The sequence below is a fragment of the Monocercomonoides exilis genome (genome assembly GCF_001643675.1).
Source record: "Monocercomonoides exilis strain PA203 chromosome Unknown scaffold19-1596985, whole genome shotgun sequence".
In the NCBI taxonomy this organism is placed as follows: domain Eukaryota; phylum Preaxostyla; order Oxymonadida; family Polymastigidae; genus Monocercomonoides; species Monocercomonoides exilis.
The window spans coordinates 126,851-149,384 of NW_027150564.1; the positions used below are offsets into that span (position 1 = coordinate 126,851).

The 22,534-nt window shown below is 39.2% G+C and overlaps 4 protein-coding genes across 4 annotated transcripts; 2 read left to right on the top strand and 2 right to left on the bottom strand.

Moving 5' to 3' along the window:
• Positions 1 to 42: 42 nt before the first annotated feature.
• On the bottom strand, positions 43 to 10,380 carry MONOS_8198 (putative helicase SRCAP; the record flags this gene model as incomplete). The annotated part of the gene is made up of 4 exons (XM_067878586.1): positions 10,313 to 10,380; positions 418 to 10,262; positions 157 to 233; positions 43 to 78 (listed from the first exon to the last, which is right to left on the bottom strand). Exons 2-4 carry the CDS (start codon positions 10,250 to 10,252, stop codon positions 43 to 45), a joined length of 9,948 nt encoding a protein of 3,315 aa, XP_067728328.1. The 5' UTR covers positions 10,253 to 10,262; positions 10,313 to 10,380.
• A 47-nt stretch (positions 10,381 to 10,427) lies between these two features.
• MONOS_8199 (uncharacterized protein) lies at positions 10,428 to 13,285 on the top strand. Its single transcript, XM_067878587.1, has one exon. It carries the CDS (start codon positions 10,521 to 10,523, stop codon positions 13,098 to 13,100), a length of 2,580 nt encoding a protein of 859 aa, XP_067728329.1. The 5' UTR covers positions 10,428 to 10,520; the 3' UTR covers positions 13,101 to 13,285.
• Positions 13,286 to 13,597: 312 nt separating this feature from the next.
• On the top strand, positions 13,598 to 16,050 carry MONOS_8200 (uncharacterized protein). Its single transcript, XM_067878590.1, has 2 exons — positions 13,598 to 13,698; positions 13,788 to 16,050. The coding sequence occupies exons 1-2, from the start codon at positions 13,623 to 13,625 to the stop codon at positions 15,839 to 15,841; spliced, it is 2,130 nt and encodes a 709-aa protein (XP_067728330.1). The 5' UTR covers positions 13,598 to 13,622; the 3' UTR covers positions 15,842 to 16,050.
• Positions 16,051 to 16,217: 167 nt separating this feature from the next.
• On the bottom strand, positions 16,218 to 21,230 carry MONOS_8201 (uncharacterized protein; the record flags this gene model as incomplete). Its single annotated transcript, XM_067878591.1, has 2 exons — positions 16,218 to 21,120; positions 21,193 to 21,230. 2 exons carry the CDS (start codon positions 21,228 to 21,230, stop codon positions 16,218 to 16,220), a joined length of 4,941 nt encoding a protein of 1,646 aa, XP_067728331.1.
• Between the last annotated feature and the right edge of the window lie 1,304 nt (positions 21,231 to 22,534).

Genomic DNA, 22,534 nt, shown 5'->3' on the forward strand with positions numbered 1-22,534 from the left:
AAAATGCTAGTTTCATCTTCTGCACGAGGTGGATCACTGATTTCAAACTGCTCCGCTGCTAAGGCAGGGAAAATTGACCTTTATCAGTATTCATTTATAAAAAGCATAAGAAAATAGAATTCCTAGGATTTTTACGCTAATAAATAAAATTCAAACATGAAACAGTTCGCAGTTTAAAATTAACGCGCCAATAGCTGGTAATAATTGTTTGATCGTTTGTTCGATCAATAAATCTATTATTTTAAAAAAAGAAAGAATTTTTTTTTATGAAAGGTATTGGCTCATGTTTTTGGATATTCGTCAATCCAAGAAGACTTTTGATAAAATTGTAACAAAATTGTAACTTTAAACAAAAAATTTAAAAAGAATAAAAAAATTTTTTCTCATTCTAATATTTTAATTGAGATTTTCCCCGACTTCCCCTTCCTCTTCCTCTGCGAACTCCTCTTCCCCTCTCAAAACGGCTTGGCTCACGACTTTCCATCAATTGTTCAATTCGTGAAGCATGAGCTGTTTGATTTGCAAGTAATCCTTCAGTTTCCCTCGACAGCTCATATTCAAATTTGCTTTCAACATCCCTTAGCAAAGAACGAATAGCGAATTTCTGAAGAGGTGTGAACTGATCTTCCATTGCATCCAAAATCCCGCTTTCTTCATCGCCTTGCTGCTGCATTGCCTCGATGGATAATTCATTTTGACTTCCTGCATCGGACATTGTTTCATCAGTTGTAAGTCCTTCAACGGCAAAAGTTGGGGATGATGAAAGTGTGGGTGAAAGCTGTGGTGTAACAGAAAACGAAGGACAAGGTGAGCTCAATGCAGAGAAAGTTGGAGATGGCGAGAGATCTGGAGTTGATAGAGCAGATGGCTGTTCTCCTGTGGCTGCAAGCTGGTCGTCGTGTGAATGCTGATGCATTATAAGTCCAATTTCTGTTCCACGAAAATCGTCGTTAAAGGCAGACTGATCTCGCATCAATTCCTGCTGTGCAAGTGTCATTGCCGAGCGATCATCGTCATCTTCAGCAAGAGCCATCGCCCTTTCAACATCAATCGCTTGTGAAGATGAAGCTGGCGAGGGTGACGAAATCGGCATCATTGCGCGCATATCACCATCTGAGCTAAAACCGCCTTGCACACTTGAAGAATCGGACTGAGCATTTGAGAAGTCTTCAAACTCCTCAAAAGACATCACATTCACGCCAGCTGCTTTCAAAGACTGCAACTCTTCTGACGGCAATTGTGATTGACTAATGTCACTTCCGCCTGCTGACCTTCTCGAAGACGTATTTGACTGCCTGTTGCTTTCATCCATCCCAAGAAAGTGCCTCACATCTGATGCTTTTAGCAATCCAGAATATGTGAAATTTCCTTCTCTTGTAACAGCACTTTCTATTTTACGCTTCCATTTTGCTCTTCTCAATATGTTTTCTTCCACAGTTGATTGAGAAATAAGACGATAAACATGCACTTCTCTTGTCTGGCCAATTCTATGCGCTCTGTCTTCTGCCTGCGCATCCATTGCAGGATTCCAGTCTGAGTCATAAAAGATGACTGTATCTGCTCCAATCAAATTCACTCCAATACCTCCTGAACGGGTTGAAAGCAGAAACAGGAATATTCTGGGCGTAGTGTTGAACAGCTCCATCAGCCTCTGTCTCTTATCAATAGGCGTTGCTCCATCCAATCGAAGATATGCATATCCCATCGAAGAAGCGAAAACTTCCAAGATATCCAGCATTTTCGACATTTGTGTGAAAATTAAGCAGCGATGACCTCCCTTTTGCAGATTTTTGAGCAAAGCAGCAAGACATTGAAGCTTTCCGCAATCATGCTGCACAAGATGAGGAGGAGGAAACGACACAGACATTTGAGCTTCTGTGATACGAAAGATCGGTATAAGTGATTCTGAACGCATTTCCGAATCGGTTGTGTGACAATTTGTCAAATGAGTTTGTGAAAGTGCATGAATTGATGGAAGCTTCAAATGGAGTGGCTTGATAATACAAGAATCATCAATTTTTGAACTCATGCTCACTTGAGAGTGGAAAGGAGAGTTTGAGGCGCTTGTATGAACATATTCTGCCTTTACAGAATTTCTTGGACTGAATGATGAGTGTGTAAATGAAGAACTAATAGAGGCAGTATTGGAAGATGGTATGTTCGTTTCATCAGCTTTCATCACAACTGTAACAGGCTTTATAATGTGAGGATTTTGAGTACGCCTTTTAGCAGACGAGGATACAACTTCATTTAGAATAGAAAATGCTCCATCGCAATTGCAGTTCTCTGTGCAGTTGCCAAGAAAAGAATCAATTGATGAATTCATCTTTGAATTAGAATACGATCTGTAAGGATCTTTTGAATAATTTTGTTTTGGCTTCCATATCCTCCCCACTCCACCGCTAACACGCGAAATGCCATCTGTTTCTGCAGTCCATCCTCCTCCAGAAGATGCGTGCATGGTCGAAGTAATTGGATGAAGAGAGATTGGATCTGATGAGAACAGCAACGAGTTCAAGCAGTTTATTGAAAATACTTCCTTTTGAAGAGCTGACAAAGCAGAATAAGGAGGCGATTGTTCAGCAGATGGACTCTGATTGATCGATGATTTGAATGGAGAGATGTGACTTATGTTTGGAATGACTGGTGTGATTGTAATGGAATGAGGCTGGCAGACAATGCATTGAGACAAGATTGTTGAGGAATATGCTTGATGCAGATGAAATGGAAGAGCCACAAGATGTAATAAAACATCCGAATAATCAAAAGAAGGATTGCAATTTTCTTCAACATTTGATGAAATTTCTTCACAAAACTTGTGCGGATAACGCATTCTTGAGCATACTCTTGCATGATAGTGAGCATATTGTGGATGAATGGTTTTTCCATCATGGCAAAGCAAGCATCCGCAGCAAGTTTCAAGGCGTGGGACTGATATTTGGTTGATATCTTGTTCCATTTCCCCAGAAAGGGCAGGCGTATCCTCATTCTCCCATTTACCACTGATTGTTTTTGAAAACTTGGCGATGCTTGCAATCGACAAGAGCGAAGCATCAGGCTGCATCTTTCTTTGTGGTGACGCAAGCGGATTGTTTTGCATGAAGCTGTTTGAAAGAGGCTTAATATCCACCAAGTCGTGCTGTGTTTCCAACAGATTTGCAGTTTCGCGCTGCTCAGTCGGAGAAGCAGAAAGCGGTGAAGCAGAAGAATTCGATGGAGAATCAGCAAAGAGGCTGTCCACAGTTGATGGCGTGTGTGGTCCTTGCTGCATGGAATTCGGAGGAGTCGTCTGAAGAGAAGGAGAAGGTGGCTGTGGTGTCAGACGAATACTGAACTTTGTTTTTCCCTTTGTGGTTACGCGAGAAATGGGCAAAGGTGGCGTTGAAGACGGAGAAATGTTTGACGAAAATGGAGAATCGGTGAATTGGTTTTGTGAACTGTCTTCTTTCAAAGGTTGAGGGATCATTTGTTGGGCATTTGGTGATTGCGAAATTGAAGTGGAGCTCTGAAGTGCAGAAGGTGATGTGGAAGCGACCTGAGATCTTGCAACATTTGGAGTTGATGATTTATCTGAAGCAGCTGACAGATAAAAAGGCATCGCTGATGAAGGTGAACGAAGTGTTTGAGGCGAAAGTGAGGAAGTCTGCTGAAATGATGATTGAATTTGTGGAGGATAAGCAAAAGGTGATATTGATTGTAGATTAGGATGTGAAGTGAATATTGTTCCGATCGATTTGCGTGGATCTGATTGTTCTTCCGAAGAAGTTGGCAAATGAGTAGGAAAAGTCATGTTTGAAGCATATGGCAAAGGAAAAGAAGAAGCCATCTTTCCGTTAATTGAAGCAGGTTGCATATTATTTACAGGAGAAGAGACTTGTCGAGTCTCAAAGCCGCGGTTCGCAGGACGCCTTCCTCTCTTTCTTCCTCTTTTGTGTGCAGTGTTACTTGCTGCTGAAACAGTTCTTCTGGCTTTAAGCAGAGAAGTAGTCGACATATCACTGCCTGACAAATTGAGTGAATTGCTCCTCCACAAATAACCGTTCTGAGAGCCTGTCTGTGATACAGTGAATCCACCAGACAGCAAACTGTCCAGCTCATCTGCATCGTCGCTGTCTGCATCACATTCAGAATTGGCTTGGTTGTCTCCGCTAATTTCAAAGAACTTGCAGCTAAGTGGATCTTCCTTGTTTCCTTGACCATTTTCTTGCGCCTGGAGTGGAATGCCTCGAATGGCTAGTTGCATTTTGTGCGATGTTTTTTCTGAGAAACGAGAGTTGAGCAAAATCTGGTTGAAAGCTGCTCTTTTTTGCATAATTGCCATCGAGCGCACATTTACAGCATTCTTTGTTGTTGTGCTTGATGGCAAATTATTCGCTTCAGAGCTCTTCAAAGTTAGCTCTTCATCGCTTATGTCAGTCAAAACATTGCTCATCTGAATAGTTGCTTCCTGTTTATTTGTAGCATTTAATCTTCTTTCATCTGACAGTCCGTTTGCATATCTCTCAGAATCAGATCTGAGCGGAAGCCCGCCTCTCATCAGCATCACACAGCAGTCGCCCATGATTGGCATCAGCGTTTCTCTGCTGCATCGAACCTTGTTCAGCCTAAGGACACTCTCCAAATTGGCTGCACGGCTCTCCAATTTCGATATCTCATACGCCACACTTTGCTCAGCCATTGTCTGCGTTGAATTGATGAGAGGGTTCGTCTGTTCAGAAGATTGAGCTTGGGGGAAAGAAGAAGAGGAAAGACGAAATACACCAGAATGAAAGATTTCTGGCTTCTGTGTGAATTTACGCAAATTGGATATTTTGCTCTTAAGTTGATCTATTTTTGTGTGATATGCGTAGATCTGCTCTTCAAGTTCTTTGTTTGCACCCGAAGAAAGTGTAGTTATTCTGTTTGCAATTGCTCGTGAATTAGGCAAATTTGAAGCTCCAGACAGGCAGAAAGGTGAAGAAACAGGAGAAAAAGCATTTTGAGATCCGACGTCTCGCGAAGTGATTGAAAGAAGCGAAAACAGGACTGGAAAAGACACAGCAGCTGACGGGAGCTGAAGTGAAGAGGTCTGCAATGAATGGACTAAAGCTGTGATTAGCAGAGAAAACAGGCTGCCTGATGCTGATATGCCCATTCTCGACAAAAGTCGCTTGCCGAATGACAACTGCGGATCATCGGAGAAAGCATTCAGCGATCTGTACAAAGTAGAAAGAGAAAATGAAGCAAAGCGGAGAGCAGAAGAGAATTGAGCAGCAAAACCAGGAGAGACAAATGAAATAAGTTCGAAAAGAGAAGATGATGATGAAATTAGCTGTGTTGAAATGAAAGAAAGGAACTTTGGGATTGATTCCAGAAAAGAGGAAGAAAACGAAGAGGAGTCCGAAGAAGAAGCAGAAGATGGTGAAGGTGTGGTTGAAGTGAGTGAAGGAGATGAAATATTGGTAGGTGTCCGTGAATACTCAGAAAGGGTGACAGAGAAAGGCGAAGTGGCAGATGAAGGGCTGGATGAAGTGGAATCAGAAGGAGCAATGAATGTTTCTGAAATGAGCTGCTTCTGCGAAGTTGTGAGCGAATCTGCTGCTTCAGAAAGCATACGGCTCATCGCTTCGCCTGAGGCAAATGGAAATCCCAAGTGGAGTGTGGGAAGAATTGTTTGGAGAGAAAGCACAGGGTCATCAGCAAACACGTTGAATATGCACGATGGATAGGAAGAAGATGGAGCAGGAGAGCTGTCGTTCTTTGTGCTTCGAGAAGAGGATGAAGTGTCTGTGGATGCTCTTTTTGTTGATGACAATGGACGTTCCACAATCATTAAATCTGGACTTTTAGCAGATCGAATTTTGTCAACGTTTTTAGGTGCTGTTTCAGCTTCATCCATCGCTGCCTCTTCATTTGCATCAGCATCTTCGTCTTCATCTTGATCGCGTTTCTTGCTTGCCTTCATCATTGCTTCATTATACAGTTTTTCTTCTTCTGCTTCTTTCAGCGCTTCGAGCCTTTCTTTCTTTTTGATTTCAATTGCATTTCTTGTCTCGATTGTGCCCATCATCCACTCCACAGACGATGTAACACAAGGTGTGATGCGAACAGCTGGCAGTGCAACAGGCGATGCAACTGGAGGTGCTTCAAACAGATTTGGATGATTGCACACTTTCCGCAGCTGCATAAGAACATTGCACATTCCCATGTAGTTGCCAGATGCCAAAATCCGCTTCGTGTCTGAAGCAGCCATGAACTCTTCATACAAAAGTCTTTGCCTCTTCGACAATGGGCACACAATGATATGCTCATATTTTGCAGGCAACTGCTTTTCGACATCTTGTTTCAGACGACGAAGAATGAAAGGTCGCAGCACATTGTGCAATCTCTGTACAATCTCTGGGTTCAAATCATTGCTGGCACTTGAACGTTGTGCATCATCCTGTGCTCCACTGCCTATTCCCCCACCATCATCGAGCATTCCACCGCCAGAAGAGCCACCATCTTGCAGTGCAGTCAGAGGGATGTTGAACCACTCGTTGAATTCTGCATGCGATGAAAACACATCTGGCATCAGAAAGTGCATCAGAGACCAAAGCTCCATGACTGAGTTTTGGAGAGGCGTACCTGTCAGAAGAAGTCTGTGTTTGGTGTTGAAATGCAGCAGCTTTTGCCACCTCTGCGTCTTGAAGTTCTTAATGTTGTGTGCTTCGTCAAGAATCATGTAGCACCACGACTTCATCCGAAAGATTCGATAATCTTGAGTCACCAGCTTGTATGTCGTGATGCAGATGTGAAACGCATTGGGTCTTGACCAGCCCTCACGCTTTGCTTTTCTCTCTTGAGTAGAGCCGTAATATGTCAGGATCTTAAATGCAGGACACCACCGTTTTATTTCTATTTCCCAATTGACAAGTACAGAAGAAGGAACGATGATCAAATGTGGACCCCAGATCCCTTTCTCACACGCAAGATGGGCAAGCAATGAGACAGCCATGACTGTCTTTCCCAAGCCCATTTCGTCTGCCAGAATGACATTGAGGTTCTTCTCGTACATTGTTGCCAGCCAGTCCAAGCCGATGATCTGATACTCACGCAATGGGCCTGGCCCGTGAATGAGATGCGGAACTTTCGTTCGCACAACAGACGATGCTAATGTGAAGCCTGTTGGAGCTGCAGCATTTGCTTCCTCACGAACAGTTTCGATTAAATTGTGATGGTCAGTTGATGTTGATCCAGCAGCTCCAGACGTTGAAGATGAAGCAGATGAATTTGTTGATGAATGTGAATGCTGTGGTGATGCATTGTTGATTGTTTTGTTGCTTTTAACAGGAGTATTTTCTGATGGAGATGAAGCAGGCTGATTTGACATCTTCAAATACAACTGTTTGAAATGACTGAAAGGATCGTCATCATCATCAGAGCTAATTGAATCAGCTGAATCGTCACTTTGCGAAAACGGACTGTTTGAGCGATATCTTTTTGAATGAACATTCTCAATTTCTTCTTTTTGAGACACATTTTCTGTGTATGTTTTGTTGTTGACTGAGCGTAGAATCATTTCAGACTTAACTTTCACTTTTTCTTCCTCCTTTTTCCATGACTTTGTGCGTCCTCTTGTTTGAATCTTATCTTGAATGTCCTTCGCTTTCTTCTGTTCCAGTTCTTCTTTCTCCTTCTGAAGCTGATCAAACAACTCTTGTTTCACAGGATCAGCCCCACTTTCTGTTGCATTCACCTCCAAAACATCCGGCAATGATGCATCATTCACCGCGTTTGCAGATGCAACTTCAAGAATGGATCCTTCACCCTGTGACCCTGCCATTTCAGGCGAGAAATCAGAGGAAAACGGAGAAAATGGAGAAATCGATCTTTTCTCCTGCCCTTCGCCGTGTGAATCTTTTGTTTCGGTTGTCCTTCCTTTTCCTTTTTCATTCAATGAAGGTTTCTCTTCCTCTTCATCATCATCATCATCAATGGTGATTGGTTCCTTCCCATACAGATTTTGTATCAGTTCCTCAATTGGAATATCAGCTGCCTTTTTCAGCTCAGACAATTCTGAATTGTCTGCATCTGCATCAAACTCTTCGTCAGTCGCAATCTCATCCACATCGTCTTCTGCTTCTGTTGCTCCGCTTCCATCAAAGTCAATTTCATCGTCTTTCTCAATTTCATCCAACGAGCTTGGCACAAACGATGGCTGAATGATTTCACTTGGTTTGACTTCTTTCACAGTTTGCTCCTTTTTCGCGCGCGAGCGTGTTGTCCGAATTAGTTCTGAGTCAATTTTCACAGATCCCCGATGCCGTCTTGTTTTTATCCCGGATTTGTCTTCGGGTTTTGGAGCATCTTTTATTGATTGTGAAACATTTTTCGCTTCTTCGCTGTTTTTCTGCTGTGCTGATTGATCCTTTGAATCAGACTTCCCTTCACTGCTGTCTCCTTCAATGCGAGCAGCAATAGAAGAGCTCCAAGACTCCATTTTCCCAACAAAATCGTCGAACGACTGTGCCTTGATCTCCGTCACTTGTTGATTTTTCACCATCTGCTGCTTTAGTTCTACGTATTCCCTCACCTCGTTCCAGAAGTCCCGAATCATTCTCGCAATTTTGGCGCATTGTTGTTTATGAAATGCTTCAAGTGCTTTCTCTTGTGTCTGGAAATAGCGCATAATTGACTTGTTGACTTTCTGGCTGCTTGAAAGCAAAGAGCGTCGATATTGTGCAAGCTTTTCAGCTGCCACTTTAACATCTGAACAGAGATGAGACCAAGAAGAAACGGAATTAGTGAAGCTAACAGAAGTCGTTGACAACTGAGTCGTTGCAGAGGTACCTTTTTTGTCTGATGGTGTTCCAGACAATGCAGCAGACAGAGAACGTTGTGCTTGAATAAGTGGTTGGACTGTCGAAGGATATGCATTGAGTGCTGAGCTTTGTAGCGAAGGATGCAATTCCAGATGATTTCGCTGAGAGTTGTCTCCGCCTCTTTTCCTTCTTGTTGCTTTCTGGGTGTCTGAAAGAGTGCTTATCAAGACAGGCGGTTCCAGAGGAAGTGACTCAACCAGTCTGTTTCTCAAATGTATTGAAGAATATCGTATCATCAGCGTCTTTATCTCTATTGGCGCTGGCATTCCTCTTTTCAAGACGAGTTCTGGATATGTTCTAAGGTGTATCACATAACCATTTGTGCTTCCTTCTTCTTCATCTTTTTGCATTCGTTGCTGCAGTTGTTTTGCTCGATACGTCTCTTCATCTTCGGTTGCTTCATCGTCCTCTTCTTCTTCGTTTCCTGGTAAGCTGTTATCTTTTTGACTTCCATTACCAGTTTTTTCATTTGACATGGATTCCTGTTTGTTCATGGACTTTCCCATTTGATCATTTGCGTTGCTCATATTTCTTTCCCCTAACTTTTCATCTGAGTTTGCATTATTTGAGCCGACGTCATCTTTTCCCTGATTCTCGTTTGTTCTTTCTTCAGTCTTTACCGTGTTCCTTTGCTCTGTGAAAATTGTTCGTGGTCTTCCTCTCCTTCCTTTCTTTCGAGTTGGTTCGTCTGTTTTCTCATCTGATTGCCTTTTAGCAGTTTTACTCTTATTTCTCCTTTCCTCCATTAGTCTGTCTAATGCTTCAAATGCTTTTCTTTCTTCTTCTCTTTCTTTTTCTCTTTGAGCTTTCCTTGCAAGTTCTTCTTTCTCTAATTCTTCTTGTTTCCTTCGCTTTTCTTCTGCTAATTGGTTTTTTCTTTCTTGTTCTCGCTCTTTAATCCGTTGCTCTTCTCTTTCTAATGCAATCAATTTTTGAAGATTCTTTTGTTCTTCTGTCAAAAAAATAGTTTCTTGATGAGCAGGCAACGTGCGGTTCTGAAAGACAAGGGAATTTGCAGCAGCAGAAGATTGAGATTGAGAAGGGCTCTGAATTGTTGAAGCTGTAGCATCGCGGGATAAAGCTGATGGAAAATGAAACGAATGTGACAAAAGTGCATGAGAAGTTGACATTGTCAGCGGTGATGGAGATTTTGTAAGCATAGAAAGTGGAGAAAAATAAGAGTCTATGCGAGACGTTGGGCGAGGATTTGTTGCATTGCATGGAGGAGGCAGTTGAAAGCGATGAGAAGTTGAAAGAAATGCTTGAGGGAGTTCTGTTTGCGAAGAAGGGCGTGCCATTGGGTAAAGAGGTTGTGATGGGATTTGTTGTTGTGGAAAAAAACTTGAACGCGGTGAGCTTTGCTTTTGAAAATTCTGTGACGCCGCAGATCCTATTTGATTTTGTTGCATAAATAAAAATCTAAAACAGCAATAATTATAAATCGTTAATAATTATAATCTCAAGTATACGATGCCAATTAAATATTTCTTTTATGGCAATATGACTATAATTTTTAAATATCGCTTAAAAAGCAAAAGAAATCAAAAAAAATATGAGTCGCTGATCTCTTGCCCATATACCGTAACACTTTATGAACAAAATTTGTTAAATTTTTTGGCATTTTTTTGCAATTGAGGAACTATCCCAACTTTACTGATTAGATATATTTTTTTGAGGATGAGCAAGTTGTCAAAGAATCCTGATTTTGAAACTTTACTTTGTTTCCAGCAACTTTCTCTTGAACCTGCAATTTCAAAATCACCATCGTTAAGTCAACCATCACCTGATACATTTTATGTTTCAAATAAAGTTTTCGATATTTCTATGGATAATTCTGATGAAAAAAGAACATATCAGAATGATTCTTTTTCTGATTTGTTAGAAATGAAGTTTCACAGTAATCCTCTGCAAATTACAAGAAGTCCTCTGAGCCCCAATAAAAAATCTACATCTGAAACAAAAAATCTAACTTTTATTGCAATACCATCTGCACATATGCAATTGTCAAACGAAAATGTCGTTGATGTTGATTCGTTCGAAATTATTGATGATGCAATAAATATCTCTTCAAACAAACATGAACTTCAGTCGAAAGAAAAAATGCAAAGTCAGATTGCCGAATGGGAAGGTATATTGCCTGATGTTAAATTTCCAGCAAATGATAACAAATCTTTTGACTTCAATTTGGTGCAGCACCATGGGAAATGCAAATACGTTGAACAAAATCTGGAAAAAATTCCAAAAGTTACGCATCCAAATGATATGTTTGAACAAAAAAGGTCTTCTACAGCCCCGACTATCCACAAGACATACAGTTCCAATAATGCAAATATTTATTATCCTGCTGATACTTCAAGAAAAAATCATGATAAAATAAACGATAAGCGAATTCCGTCAAGTCTTTTGCTTAAACTTGATTTAGATTCATTTCCATGCTCTGATCCATCCGTCACAGATCGGTGCAAATCAACTTCAACACCTTCATCTCATTCTGCTTTTAGACCTTTTTGCTCTCATCGTTCTGCCTTATTCGGTGTTGCACGGCAAACCACGCATCAACAACGACCTTCATCGGAATTATCATACGCTTTTCCAGCGCAGAAAGGAGATTCGATCAATTTGCTTCCTCTGCACAAAGAGGAAGGTTTAAGCATCATTACGACACACATCACAGAGCAGCCTTTGCATCTCTCTGAAAAAGGAACTAAATCTCCACGTCGAACAAAGAGCTCTCCTTCAACTCCTTCAACTCCTTTAAATCTTACTCCAAGTCAGGCAGAACGATATCGCCGATGGAAGCGCAACAGGCGGAGCAGACAGTTTCGCTCAAATTCTTCGCGTGGCAATGAAGAGAGTGACAATACAAGCCGAACGCATCGACTTATCCAAACTGAGAACTTTGTGAAACTTATCGAGATGCCCTTGCTCTCCAACACAAACGCTTCCAAGCCGCAGCAGGCACACTCACAGCAGTCTTTGCGGAGCAGGAGCAAATCCACTTCTCCTCTTTCGTTGCCCTTGCAGAGCAATGCAGCATTTGCTGAATTCTCGAAGACTTTGCCAACGGCAGCACAAACGCTTCCGTCAACTCTGAAGAATGATGAGCTGAATGAATTGTTGGGAACATTAACTGCTCGTCGAATGTGTTTATCTCCATCTTCAACTTCTCGTTCGCGAAAAGCTTTTTATTCTTTCAAAGATACAAGTCATACTCAAAAGAACATCCCTGATTCTGACAAGAGCCACATACAACAAAAATTAGAAAACGATTTTGAGAAAAAGAAAGAAAACAAAATTGAACAAGCAAAAGAGAATGTGGAAATTGAGGTACTTGAACGAGATTTGCCTCCGAAAGACAAAATGGAACGAACTCCATCGCTTAAAAGAGTGAATGATAAAGAGCTGACTGCAAAGGAAGCCATTTCCACTCCAAAGCAGCAGCACAAAACGCTGTTGGATTCCACTCCGCTTTCATCCTCGCAGAAATCGCTTTATCACCCAGCCGTTTTGAGCTTGTCTTCTCTCCCTGCTGTTACGTCGAGCTCTCTCTTTTCTGTTTCTCCTCCTGCCACCCCCAAATTCGAGCCGTTGCAGCGCGGAAGCTCGCTTAAAGATGTGCCGCCAGTCAATTCCATTTCAACACCCAGACGTAATGCAGAGCACACAATTGCCTCTTCGCCTTCCACAATGCTGTCTGACTTGCATTGCTCCCCAATGCCTCAATCATCGTCTCATCAGACTTCTCCTCTTCGTGTTCCCACAGATCTGCCTTCTGCAAAGACGTCAGCTGAGGCTGTGCCTGTTAACAAGAGACATTCTCCTCAGCGCACATTCAAAAAGCTCACTGCCATTCCACTTCACCCTGTGGCCATTTCTCATTCGTCTGCTCTTCCGCCTGTGGTGACTCAGTCAAATAGATGTGCCAAACTGCTTCATACAAACCACTTTGAAGCGGAAGAATCTGGGTCTGAGGCTGAAAACTGCGAAAGCTCGTCCTGTGAAGGAAGCATTTCGTCTCATAGAAATGACAGCAGTGATGGCGTTCAAAGCGAAACAGACGAAGAAAATGCACACAAAAATATACACAAAGATTATCATCATTCTTCTAATGCTCTTGGCAGTCGTTCTCCTGCTTCTGTTTCGAAGCGCAGGCAGGCAAAAGTGCAAGAAGAGTCTGGAACAGCACCTGATCCTCATTCGCTTTTTTCTTCATTTGCTCCGTCACCTCCACTTCGCAAGGGATATTTGTTTAATTAACTTCATAAATTAGAATTGTTTCTTTTCATTTCTTTTCTTTTTCTGTTTTTTGCTGAAAACTTTCAATTTTTATTTGATTGAATTCATCATTGTTATTTTTTATTTTCATATTGTAAATCTTTTTCAAATGTTTTGTAATTTTAACTTTTTAAACAAAAAATTGATTGAAGTCAACATCAAAAAAATTCTGTTTATCTCAAAAATTCAGAAAAAGCAAAAGCCAATTGTGTCTTGAAACATTTCCATTTTTTTCAATAAGTTTATTTAATGGCACTCAAATTAAAGTTTCAAAGCACAAATTTTTGAATAATTATTTGACAGAAATGGAGAATAAATAAAGAAATAAGTTCTTTCGTTCATGGCATCATGAAAGTCGAATATACAATGAATATTTTTTTTTGTTAATAACAACCTTAAAAATGCACAATTTCCTGGATGTTGCGCAATCCATCTTAGATAAGTTTTTTTAATATTTTTTATTTTTCTTAATATGGTCAACTGATCTCAATAAATCAAAAATTTATGAATAATCAACTTTCAAATCAGATCGAACAATCTCGCACTAAAGAAAGTGATCAGGATTCAGATGTAATAGCAAGTTTGGTACTGTTTTAAGGATACAATCTCAGTTCTTTTTATTTTTTAAACATTCAATATTTCTTTAATTTTGTAATCATTAATGTGTAGACTTACAAGGGGCTGTTACTCTTTTAAAGGCTCGTATCGATGCAATGGAAAAGCGTTTTTCTGAACGTCAGGAGCACCTTCAATCCCTTTCTCTTCTACTTCCGCTTGCAAGAGTTTCGTACACTTTCTCTGAACTCATCCAAGTTACTTCGGTTGTTAGACTTCACAAAAAGGCAGTTCTATGCATCAAGGCAATGAGCGAAGTTCAGACACCAATTCCACTTGGCACACCTTTGAATAAATCATTGTTCAATGTAAAAATCACTTCCCACGATCTAGCCTTTTCAGGAAGAGAAATTATTAGCACACAAGAAGTGCCATTTCGTTACCTTACCCAGCGAGAAGCCGAAGCAGAAGGGTTGGATGTTCATTCACCACCTCTTTCAGAAGCTCATTTCATCATTACTTTCATTCTTGACAAACCCGTCACGTATAAAATTGGAGTTTATCGACCTTTAAGCAGCATGACAACGCAAAGGCAGGAGCTTGAAATAAAGTCTCATGTTGCCCAAACTGGATCATCTACGTTTGGAGAAGCACCTTTGCCAACAATAAAGCATCAAAAAGATGAAGTGTTTGCTTCACCTTCTCCTGGCCATCGACCAATTTCTTCATATCCAGCAACATCACCTCAAGCTTCTGTTTTTTCTTCATTCTCCACTCCTCCTGCTTCGATGCTTAAGGCGCAGACAGAAGGGGATTTCGCAGTCCCTAGCACAGGATCCACTTCATATGCCATTCCTGACCGTGTTTCATCTTCTTCTCCTTTTTCAGTCACATCCCCAACAATTTCCGCACAAAGTTTTTCCATGGTGCCATCTCACAGCAGCTCTGCTTATCCCGTATCCAGCTCTCCCATGGTGTCATCCATGATGTCATCATCTTTCAAGCATGCTCCTCTATTTTCGGCTCCTTCTCCTTCGCCACCATCGTTTCAGTCATATTCCACTGTTGTCAGTGCTGTTCCTTCTCACGTTCCTTTGTCCATATCACCAATGCCAACTTCTGTGCTGGGCTCAACCACACCTCCGCTCCTTCCTCCGCTTCAATCAGCTTCTCCTTATTCCTCGATTTCTGGTTCTTCAACAGGAAATGACGCTCCCATAGATGTTCTTGGAAGAACACCTGCTCCTTCTTATATGTCTGGCACACCATTTGTGACAACCCTTTCATCGTCACTTGTCCAATCAGGGCAAATAGGCTCTGTTGCTTCGTCTATTTCTTCATCAGGGCTAAATCCTCCCTCTCAGTCAAGCATTTCTGGTGTTCGAGGCAGACATCTGACCACTTTGCACATCCCAACCTCGCCTATCTTCATTCGCTATGCATTTGCATTCAACGAGAAGAAGAGCGCTGCTGGGTTAGCTGTGAGCGATCACGGGCTGTGTCTGAGTTATGAGCGTGATGCAGTGGGGCGTCGAATGGGTGTGACTGATGAAGTCATGGAAGGATCTTCATTCTTCTGGAGAATGCGGATTAAGCACCTTGCACCATCTACTCCAATGCTTCTGGGGATTGTTGATGAATCGTTGTGGATGCCTGGGCAAACACTGACTTCGCTCAAAGGCGCTGTTGTTGTGGATGTGCAGGATCTGTCGGTGTTTGTGAATGGAGAGCAGCAGAGGATATTTGCGAGACAAGAGAAATACCAACTGAAAGAAGGCAGCTGCATTGACTTCTATTTGGACTGCAAAGACGAAAAACTCTACATTTCTTTGGATGAAATGCCGGCAAAGGAGATCAAAGAGATTACACCGTTCCCACAGAAATGGATAGCAGCAGCCGAGTTGTATTCGCACGGCGATGCTGTTCAGCTTGAATTCCCTTATCCACGAATTGTCATCGACCATTCTGATGACGAAGACCAGGAAGAGCGAATTTGGAGAGAGCAGGCAGAGCTTGTATACATGCAGAACCCACCACTGTCCGTTCCTGAGCCTACATGGACGTCAGACAAACAGTTTGAAGAGACACCGAAGAAGATTGAGACACCAGGAAATGAAGAGGAGGAGACAGAAGACGATGATTGTAACCCAAAACCGGTACAGATTTAATAGGCAGTAACTGTTCATTCATCGAATTAAATCGGAAAATCGTTATTCATTCTTATTTTTATGCTTATAACTTTAGCTTTGAAAAAAGACATTTCAATTGCATGTTTGGGTGCTTTATCATTTCTTTGGCATTCAAATGTGTTTTTAGTTATTTCTCATCTGCTTGATCATTTTACAAAAAGACTCGTTTCACAAAGCGCCATTTCCATCTCATTGTTTTTTTAAAATTCTGTCTTCTTCAATTTGTAAACAATATTCTGATTCAAATTTAAAAAAATCAAATAAATATATTATTACAGACATCAAAAGAAAAATTAGCATAATGCCTTGACTAACACAAATTTTTATAAACCGAAAATCTAAATCACGATAATTGTCACATCCATCTTCTTTTTTTATTAAAGATTGATTCAGATGTTTGATACGTGTATCTTGTTGGTGGTTGTTGGCTAAATACAGCATTTCTTTGGAAAGGTTTTTCTGAAGGCTGCTTCGTTGGAGCTTTGTGGATTGCTTCTTGTCTGCCAAAAGGTGCAATTACTGGCGAAGCTGTGACAGGAAGATTGAGTCGAGGAATAAATGGATGTTTTCGATGCTCATCAACCTGACGATCAACATTTTGCAAGTGTTCTGTTGGAGCATTTGAACGAACTTGTGACGATAAATGCTCATTTTCTTGCTCTTCAATGCGATTCTGATCGCTTGCCATTGTAACTTTCTTTGGAGTTTGATGAATCCTCCCCTCTTCTATTTGCCTTTTTGATGAAGCAGGTCTCTCTTCTTCTTTTATCCCTTCTGGTGTCTGTCTTTTTCCAACTTTTTGATTCAAAGGAGAAGCAATTGCATGACTTTGCTGGAAGTGTACTGTTGCAGGTGACTGATTCCTTGTAAGCACCGATCGAGGTTGAACAGACGAAGCTCTTTTCTTCTCTTCTTTTTCTGCTGTTCCAAATGCCTGCTTTTCATTTGACTTCTGGAAAATCGGTCTTCTTTGAACAGAATCTGCTTGCCTCGATCTCATCCCCACATCTCCAGCTGCAGTTGAAGGCCGATTCAACGATGCTCCTCGCTGAAGTGATTGAGATCGTTTGCCGATTGCTGAGCTTGGGCGCCTGAGAGCCGAATTCTGTACAGCTGATGAAGCAAGCAAATTGCTCTTTTCTTTGCTGCTCAAAGAAGAGTCTGGCTGTTCATCACGTTTTTGGCGTGTTAATTCACGAGAAATATGAGCAGAAGATGGAGAAAAGCGCGAGTGAGATTCGATCAATACAAAAGGTGGCTTTTGCGACTGAGGCGCATTGCTTGCCTTTGTTGGTGTTTGCGAACGAGATGCTGTTTGAACAAGATGAGGTGAAGGAGAAAAAGTGACTCTTTTCTTTGCCGAATTTTCAGCTTGTTTTGCAATTGGCGTTGTGTCTTTAACAGGATTTTTGTTCGAATTCAAAGGTGTTCGCTTTTGTGCAAAGAGACTTTGTTTCGAAGGAGATGAAGCATTCGATTTTTTGGGTGTATCGTTTAATTCTGGTTTCGGTCTTTCATTTTTCTCTTTTGCTTCGCTGGGCTCTTGTAGTTCGTGTGATGGTGCAGGAGATGATTTTTCGTATGATCGATGTGGAATTATTGCAGGCTGCTGCCTTTTGATGTGCTGTTGTCGATATGAAGAGAATGTTGAAGGGGAATGTGTTGTATTAGTCCCATTGGATTGCAGAGGATCTGCCATCTTTGCAGTTTCTGGTGAAGCAGTAACCAAATGCTCAGAGTTGTGTGGTGGAGATTCGTCAAGTATGTCGACATGAATGACTGGTATAACTTGTCGATATTCTTCTTCAAGGTCGGTATCAGGATAGTGATCATGAGAGTGTTTTGAAGTGTCATCGGGAGATAATGGAAAAGAACTATCAACAAGATTGGTTGATTGTTTTGTGACGCCATGATGAAGTGGTTTAGAAGTGTGAAGTGCTGTTTCAGAAGTAATAGAAGATTGAACATTTTGCGATTGAGGTGACGACTGAAGTGCTGATGTGTCTACAAATGGTGTTGTGGAGTGAAGTGGATTTATTGCTTTAATCTCTGGACGATCTGCAAGATTTTTTGATTTGTGAGAAACAAAAGTTTCTTCTTTCGTTCCTCTCAACTGCATCATTTCTTCTTCTTTGTCGGATACATCCAAAATATTATCTTTTTCATTTAGTTTTCTGATGTTTGATTTAACTCTCTCAGACTTACGATAATCATCCTCGTAATTGCTATTCTTCTCGTCACCAGCTGAAGAGCTGTGGCTTTTGTATTTCTCATTTGAATGATGTGCTTCAACTGAATTGTATTCTTTTTCTTCGTTTCCAGATATCAAAATTTCCTTTTCCTCTTCATTTTCCTCTTCTCTTTTGTGTCTTTCCATTTTTCTTTGCATTCTCCGGATTCTGCGATTCTCTTTCTCTCTTTCCCATCTCGTGCGCAGCACTCCAATATCTGCGCGCAATAGTTTTATTTCTGAATCTTTCTCGTCCATTGCCTCTTGAAGACTCTTCACTTTTTCTTCCATCTTTTCCAATGCAATTTTCCTCATTTCAGATTGTCTTTGAATTTTTGCAAGTTCTTCCTGTTCGGCTCTCTTTTGAACATTTGGTGGAGAATTCCTCGAATCTGCCTTTTGTGATACATTTGTGGTTGAATTGCGATTGCTTTCATTTGAAAGTGCTTGTTTTCGAGAAGGAAATGAAGGACTTGGAGAGCAATTAGATGAAATAGATGCATTGAGTTTTGCGTCAAGTTCTGTCTGTTTTTCGCCCGTCAGAACAAAAAGCAATTTTTGTGCCTTTTTCAAAGAATGCTTCAAAGATGATATTTGCTTATGAAGAGATTCAGTGTCCTCATTTTGAGAGAAGCGTCCTTTTGTTGAATGAGTCGAAGAAGTCATGTTTGAAGACAAAACAGTTGGCGAACCAATTTCCATGACTCTGTCTGGAGTGGCTGTCACATCAAGTACATCATTTGAAGTGTGCAAACGTTTGTTTGACTGCCTTTCATCATCTAGTTCACTTTCTTTGATTGATCCAATTGACGAATCGATATTCTTTTCTTCGTTGGCTTTCTTAGCATTCTCATCGCTCTCACATTCCAGTGTCTCGTCTATTTCTTTGATTCCAACAAGTGCAAGTTCTTTAGCTAGTTCGTCTCGTTCCTTTTTCACTTTTTCTATTTCTTCTTCAAAACTTCGCATCAAATCCGCAACCCCTTTTTCTGATTCAAATTGTCTTATCTTCGCTTTCAGCCTCTTAATCTCAAGTTGTGCGTCTGACAATGCTATCAACGCATTTGACTCTTCTTCCTTTTCGCTTTGAAGGATATCCAGTGAAGACTGATGAGAAGAGCAAAGGGACTTTAAGTTCTGGACGCAATTATCAAACAATAATAACATCATATATAAAAAAGAAAAAAAGAAAAAGAAAGTTAATAAATAATCCTTTTTTTTTTCAATAAAAATGCATACTTTCTCATTTTCCTTTAATTTTTCGTTTTCCATTAAAATATCTTGATTTTCCTTCTTTAAGCTCTCAATTTCTTTCATTATAAATTCATAATCTTTGGAGTTGCTTGCATTCTTTTTGATTGCAGTTTCATTTTTGTTCCATGCACTTTCCATTGTCTCGTTTTCTACATCTTTTGTTGAATTATCTTGAACAAATTCTTGGTTATCATCTTGTTTCTCTTCAATGTGTTCTTGTTTCACAATGCTTTTCTTTGGTTCTTTCTCTTCCATTTGCTCACAATTTCCTTTATTGAACTCGTTCGGGTCTATCATTTCTTCAACTTCTATTTCACGTTCTTTTTTCTCTCTTGCCTTTTGCAAAGCAACTGCTCGTTCTTCAGCATTGTATGAAGGTTTGTTATTATGTGTTGGATTTTCATACATAAATATTTCATCAGTTTCCGTGCATTCCTGACCAGTGCTAGCAGTCACATTTTGATTAGTGCAAACTTGCTGTTGTATTTCACTTTTTTCGCTTGCATCTACAATTGGAATTGAATTCAATGAAATCTGCTTTTCCTGCTTTAATTTTCTTTCGGTTTCATTATTTGAAAGCATTTCAATTTCGGCTTCGTTGGATAATGCCTGATGAATAATTGTTGCTTCTTTCGCCTTTTGTTGAAGCTGTTCGCTTTGAGTATTATTGCGCTCATCCACATTGTCATCTGAATTTTGAGGTTGATCATTGCCTAAGTTGTCTTTTTCTCCTGATAGCTCTACTTCTTCGATGCAATCACTCCCACTTTCTTTCTCAGAAGAAACAATTATTGCATCTTCATCAAAATCGGATTTCTCTTCGTCATAATCTTCTGATTTTATTCCTTCAATCTCCTCGTGATTTGTTTCTGAATTGATTGGATCCGTTTCATTCTTTTCTTTTTGTTGATCTTCTTTCATTTCTGCTTGTAAAGATTTCAACTTTTCATATTCTCTTCGAATCATCTGGCCCACTGCATCGTTTCCCATAATGATATGAGCATCAAGCCTTGATATGGATGGTACAAATTTAGACTCATCAGGCTGTTGCGAATCTTGTTTGACATTTTCTTCCCTCGTTCCAAAGTTTTCTTTCATTTGCTCGTTTTTTGATTTGACGTCTTTCTCAGCTTTTTCATGAACATGATCTGTTTCATTATCCTCCGAAACAGAAGAATTATACTTCAAATATGGCGAGTCTGGAGGAGTTACAAGTAATACTTCGTCATCATCTCCATCTGCTGAGCTGCTTTTTCTTTGATTGATATCGGTTGTCGGAGGCATAGTGATTGTTCTTGTATCGTGTTGATCATTTAATTTATGTAAATCATCACAATTGATATCGCTTTGTGTATTTTCCTTTTCCGTTGTTCCAGAAGATGTCAAAAATTCTTTTTCACATTCATCATCAATTTTTAATTCATTATTTTCGGTGTTGTCTAAAACACTTTCTGAATCTGCTTCGCATGTTGTACTTGCATCTTCATCTTCTATTGCATTTTGATCATCAAACGGAAATGAATTCTCTCTAATAATTTCTTGTTGGTTTAGAAATGCAAATTCATTTATCCCGCTTTCTTCATCATCAACATAAATGTCTCCGACTTCTTCTGACGTGTAATATTGATTATTAGCAATTTGATTGTTATTGTTTTCGTTTTCTTTTTTTCTTGACAGAACTGGCGTTGAGTAACTGGATAGATAAAAGTTGAGAGCATTTTGACAATGCTTCACCGATTCATCTTCTTTGGTTGAATCTTTAAATGTTTCAACACTTCTCATAATCATAATAAAAAATAGAAATGTTGTTAAAGAATGAAAATTTAAGCATGAATGAATAACAAACGTATTATTTATATCAATGTTTGCTCTCTCTTCAGACATTTTTAACACCTTATCAAAATAAATAATATTCAAAAAATATAATTAATTAAATATTTTGCAAACCTTTACCCCTGAAAATGTTTCGTAGAACAGAAAATTTTAAATGTTATTTATAAAGGATATATAATTTTTTATTTTCAACGATCATGAAAAATGATTTGTTTCTAATCAAGAAAAAAAGTTGAATTTAAATTAAATACATTATATGTTTTCACATGTTCAGACTTTATAAATTGAAAAAAACGTTATTCTCAGGAATGTTCTCTTGTTTTATTTTTCTAACAAAAATTGGTTGCTGACTCAAATTTTCGAATTTATTTTTTGTAAATTAAAACACATTTTCAAGGAGAAATTTTTATTCAATGAATGTTTTCACAGAATAAAAGTTCAAAAAAAAATTTTTTTTTGAAATATATGTAGCCCTTTTTTTTATTTATTCAAACATGAATGTATTATTTAAGCTAACTGTGATTTATTCCAAGCAGTCGTTCATTTTTGAAATTTAATTTCAACAATGAAAATTTTCTTTTTGAAAAACTTCTTTGATTGTTAATTAAATTATGAGAATAATGAAAACTTTTTTTCAGATTATCTTTTTATTCATTCAACTCAAATGATGATTTAAAAAAAAACATGATGATGTGTCAAACATTTAAATGATGATTTCAAAAATTCTTTGATTTTGGTTAGAAATCAATACACCAAAAGAAAAGTTAATTTTTTTTCTAATAAAATACCTAATAATGTTTTCATCACTTTTTATTCCTGATATTGATTTATAAATAAAAAACTTTTTGTCTTTGATGTGAATTATTTTCCTCTGGCATAAAATAAAAAGCATTATTGTCGAATGACACAGAAGTTTTGCATTTATGAAAAATTCAATCATAAGTTCCATCTTTTTCTATAATCGAATAATTGTGACTCTGGTATTCTCATGCAAAATAAAATATTGAAATATGGGTGATTATTATTGAAATCATATTTTCTTTAAGAAAATTTTCGGTTTCAATTTCTTGTTTAGAATTAATGACAATGAACATAAATATGAAATTACTTTAACAAATATTATTTCTGTCTTTCTTTCACGTCAAAGAATATTTTATGATTCAATAAAATGAATATAACACTTCAACAAAAGTATAATTTTCGAATTCACAAAACTCAAATAATTATGCACACCTCGAAAAAAGTTATGATTTAAAAAATAATCACCCATATTCAAAAGTTGAGAAAAATCAATTAAAGCAATGTGTGGAACAAAAGTCATAAAGCAAAACATTATGTCCCAAATAGATAATGAT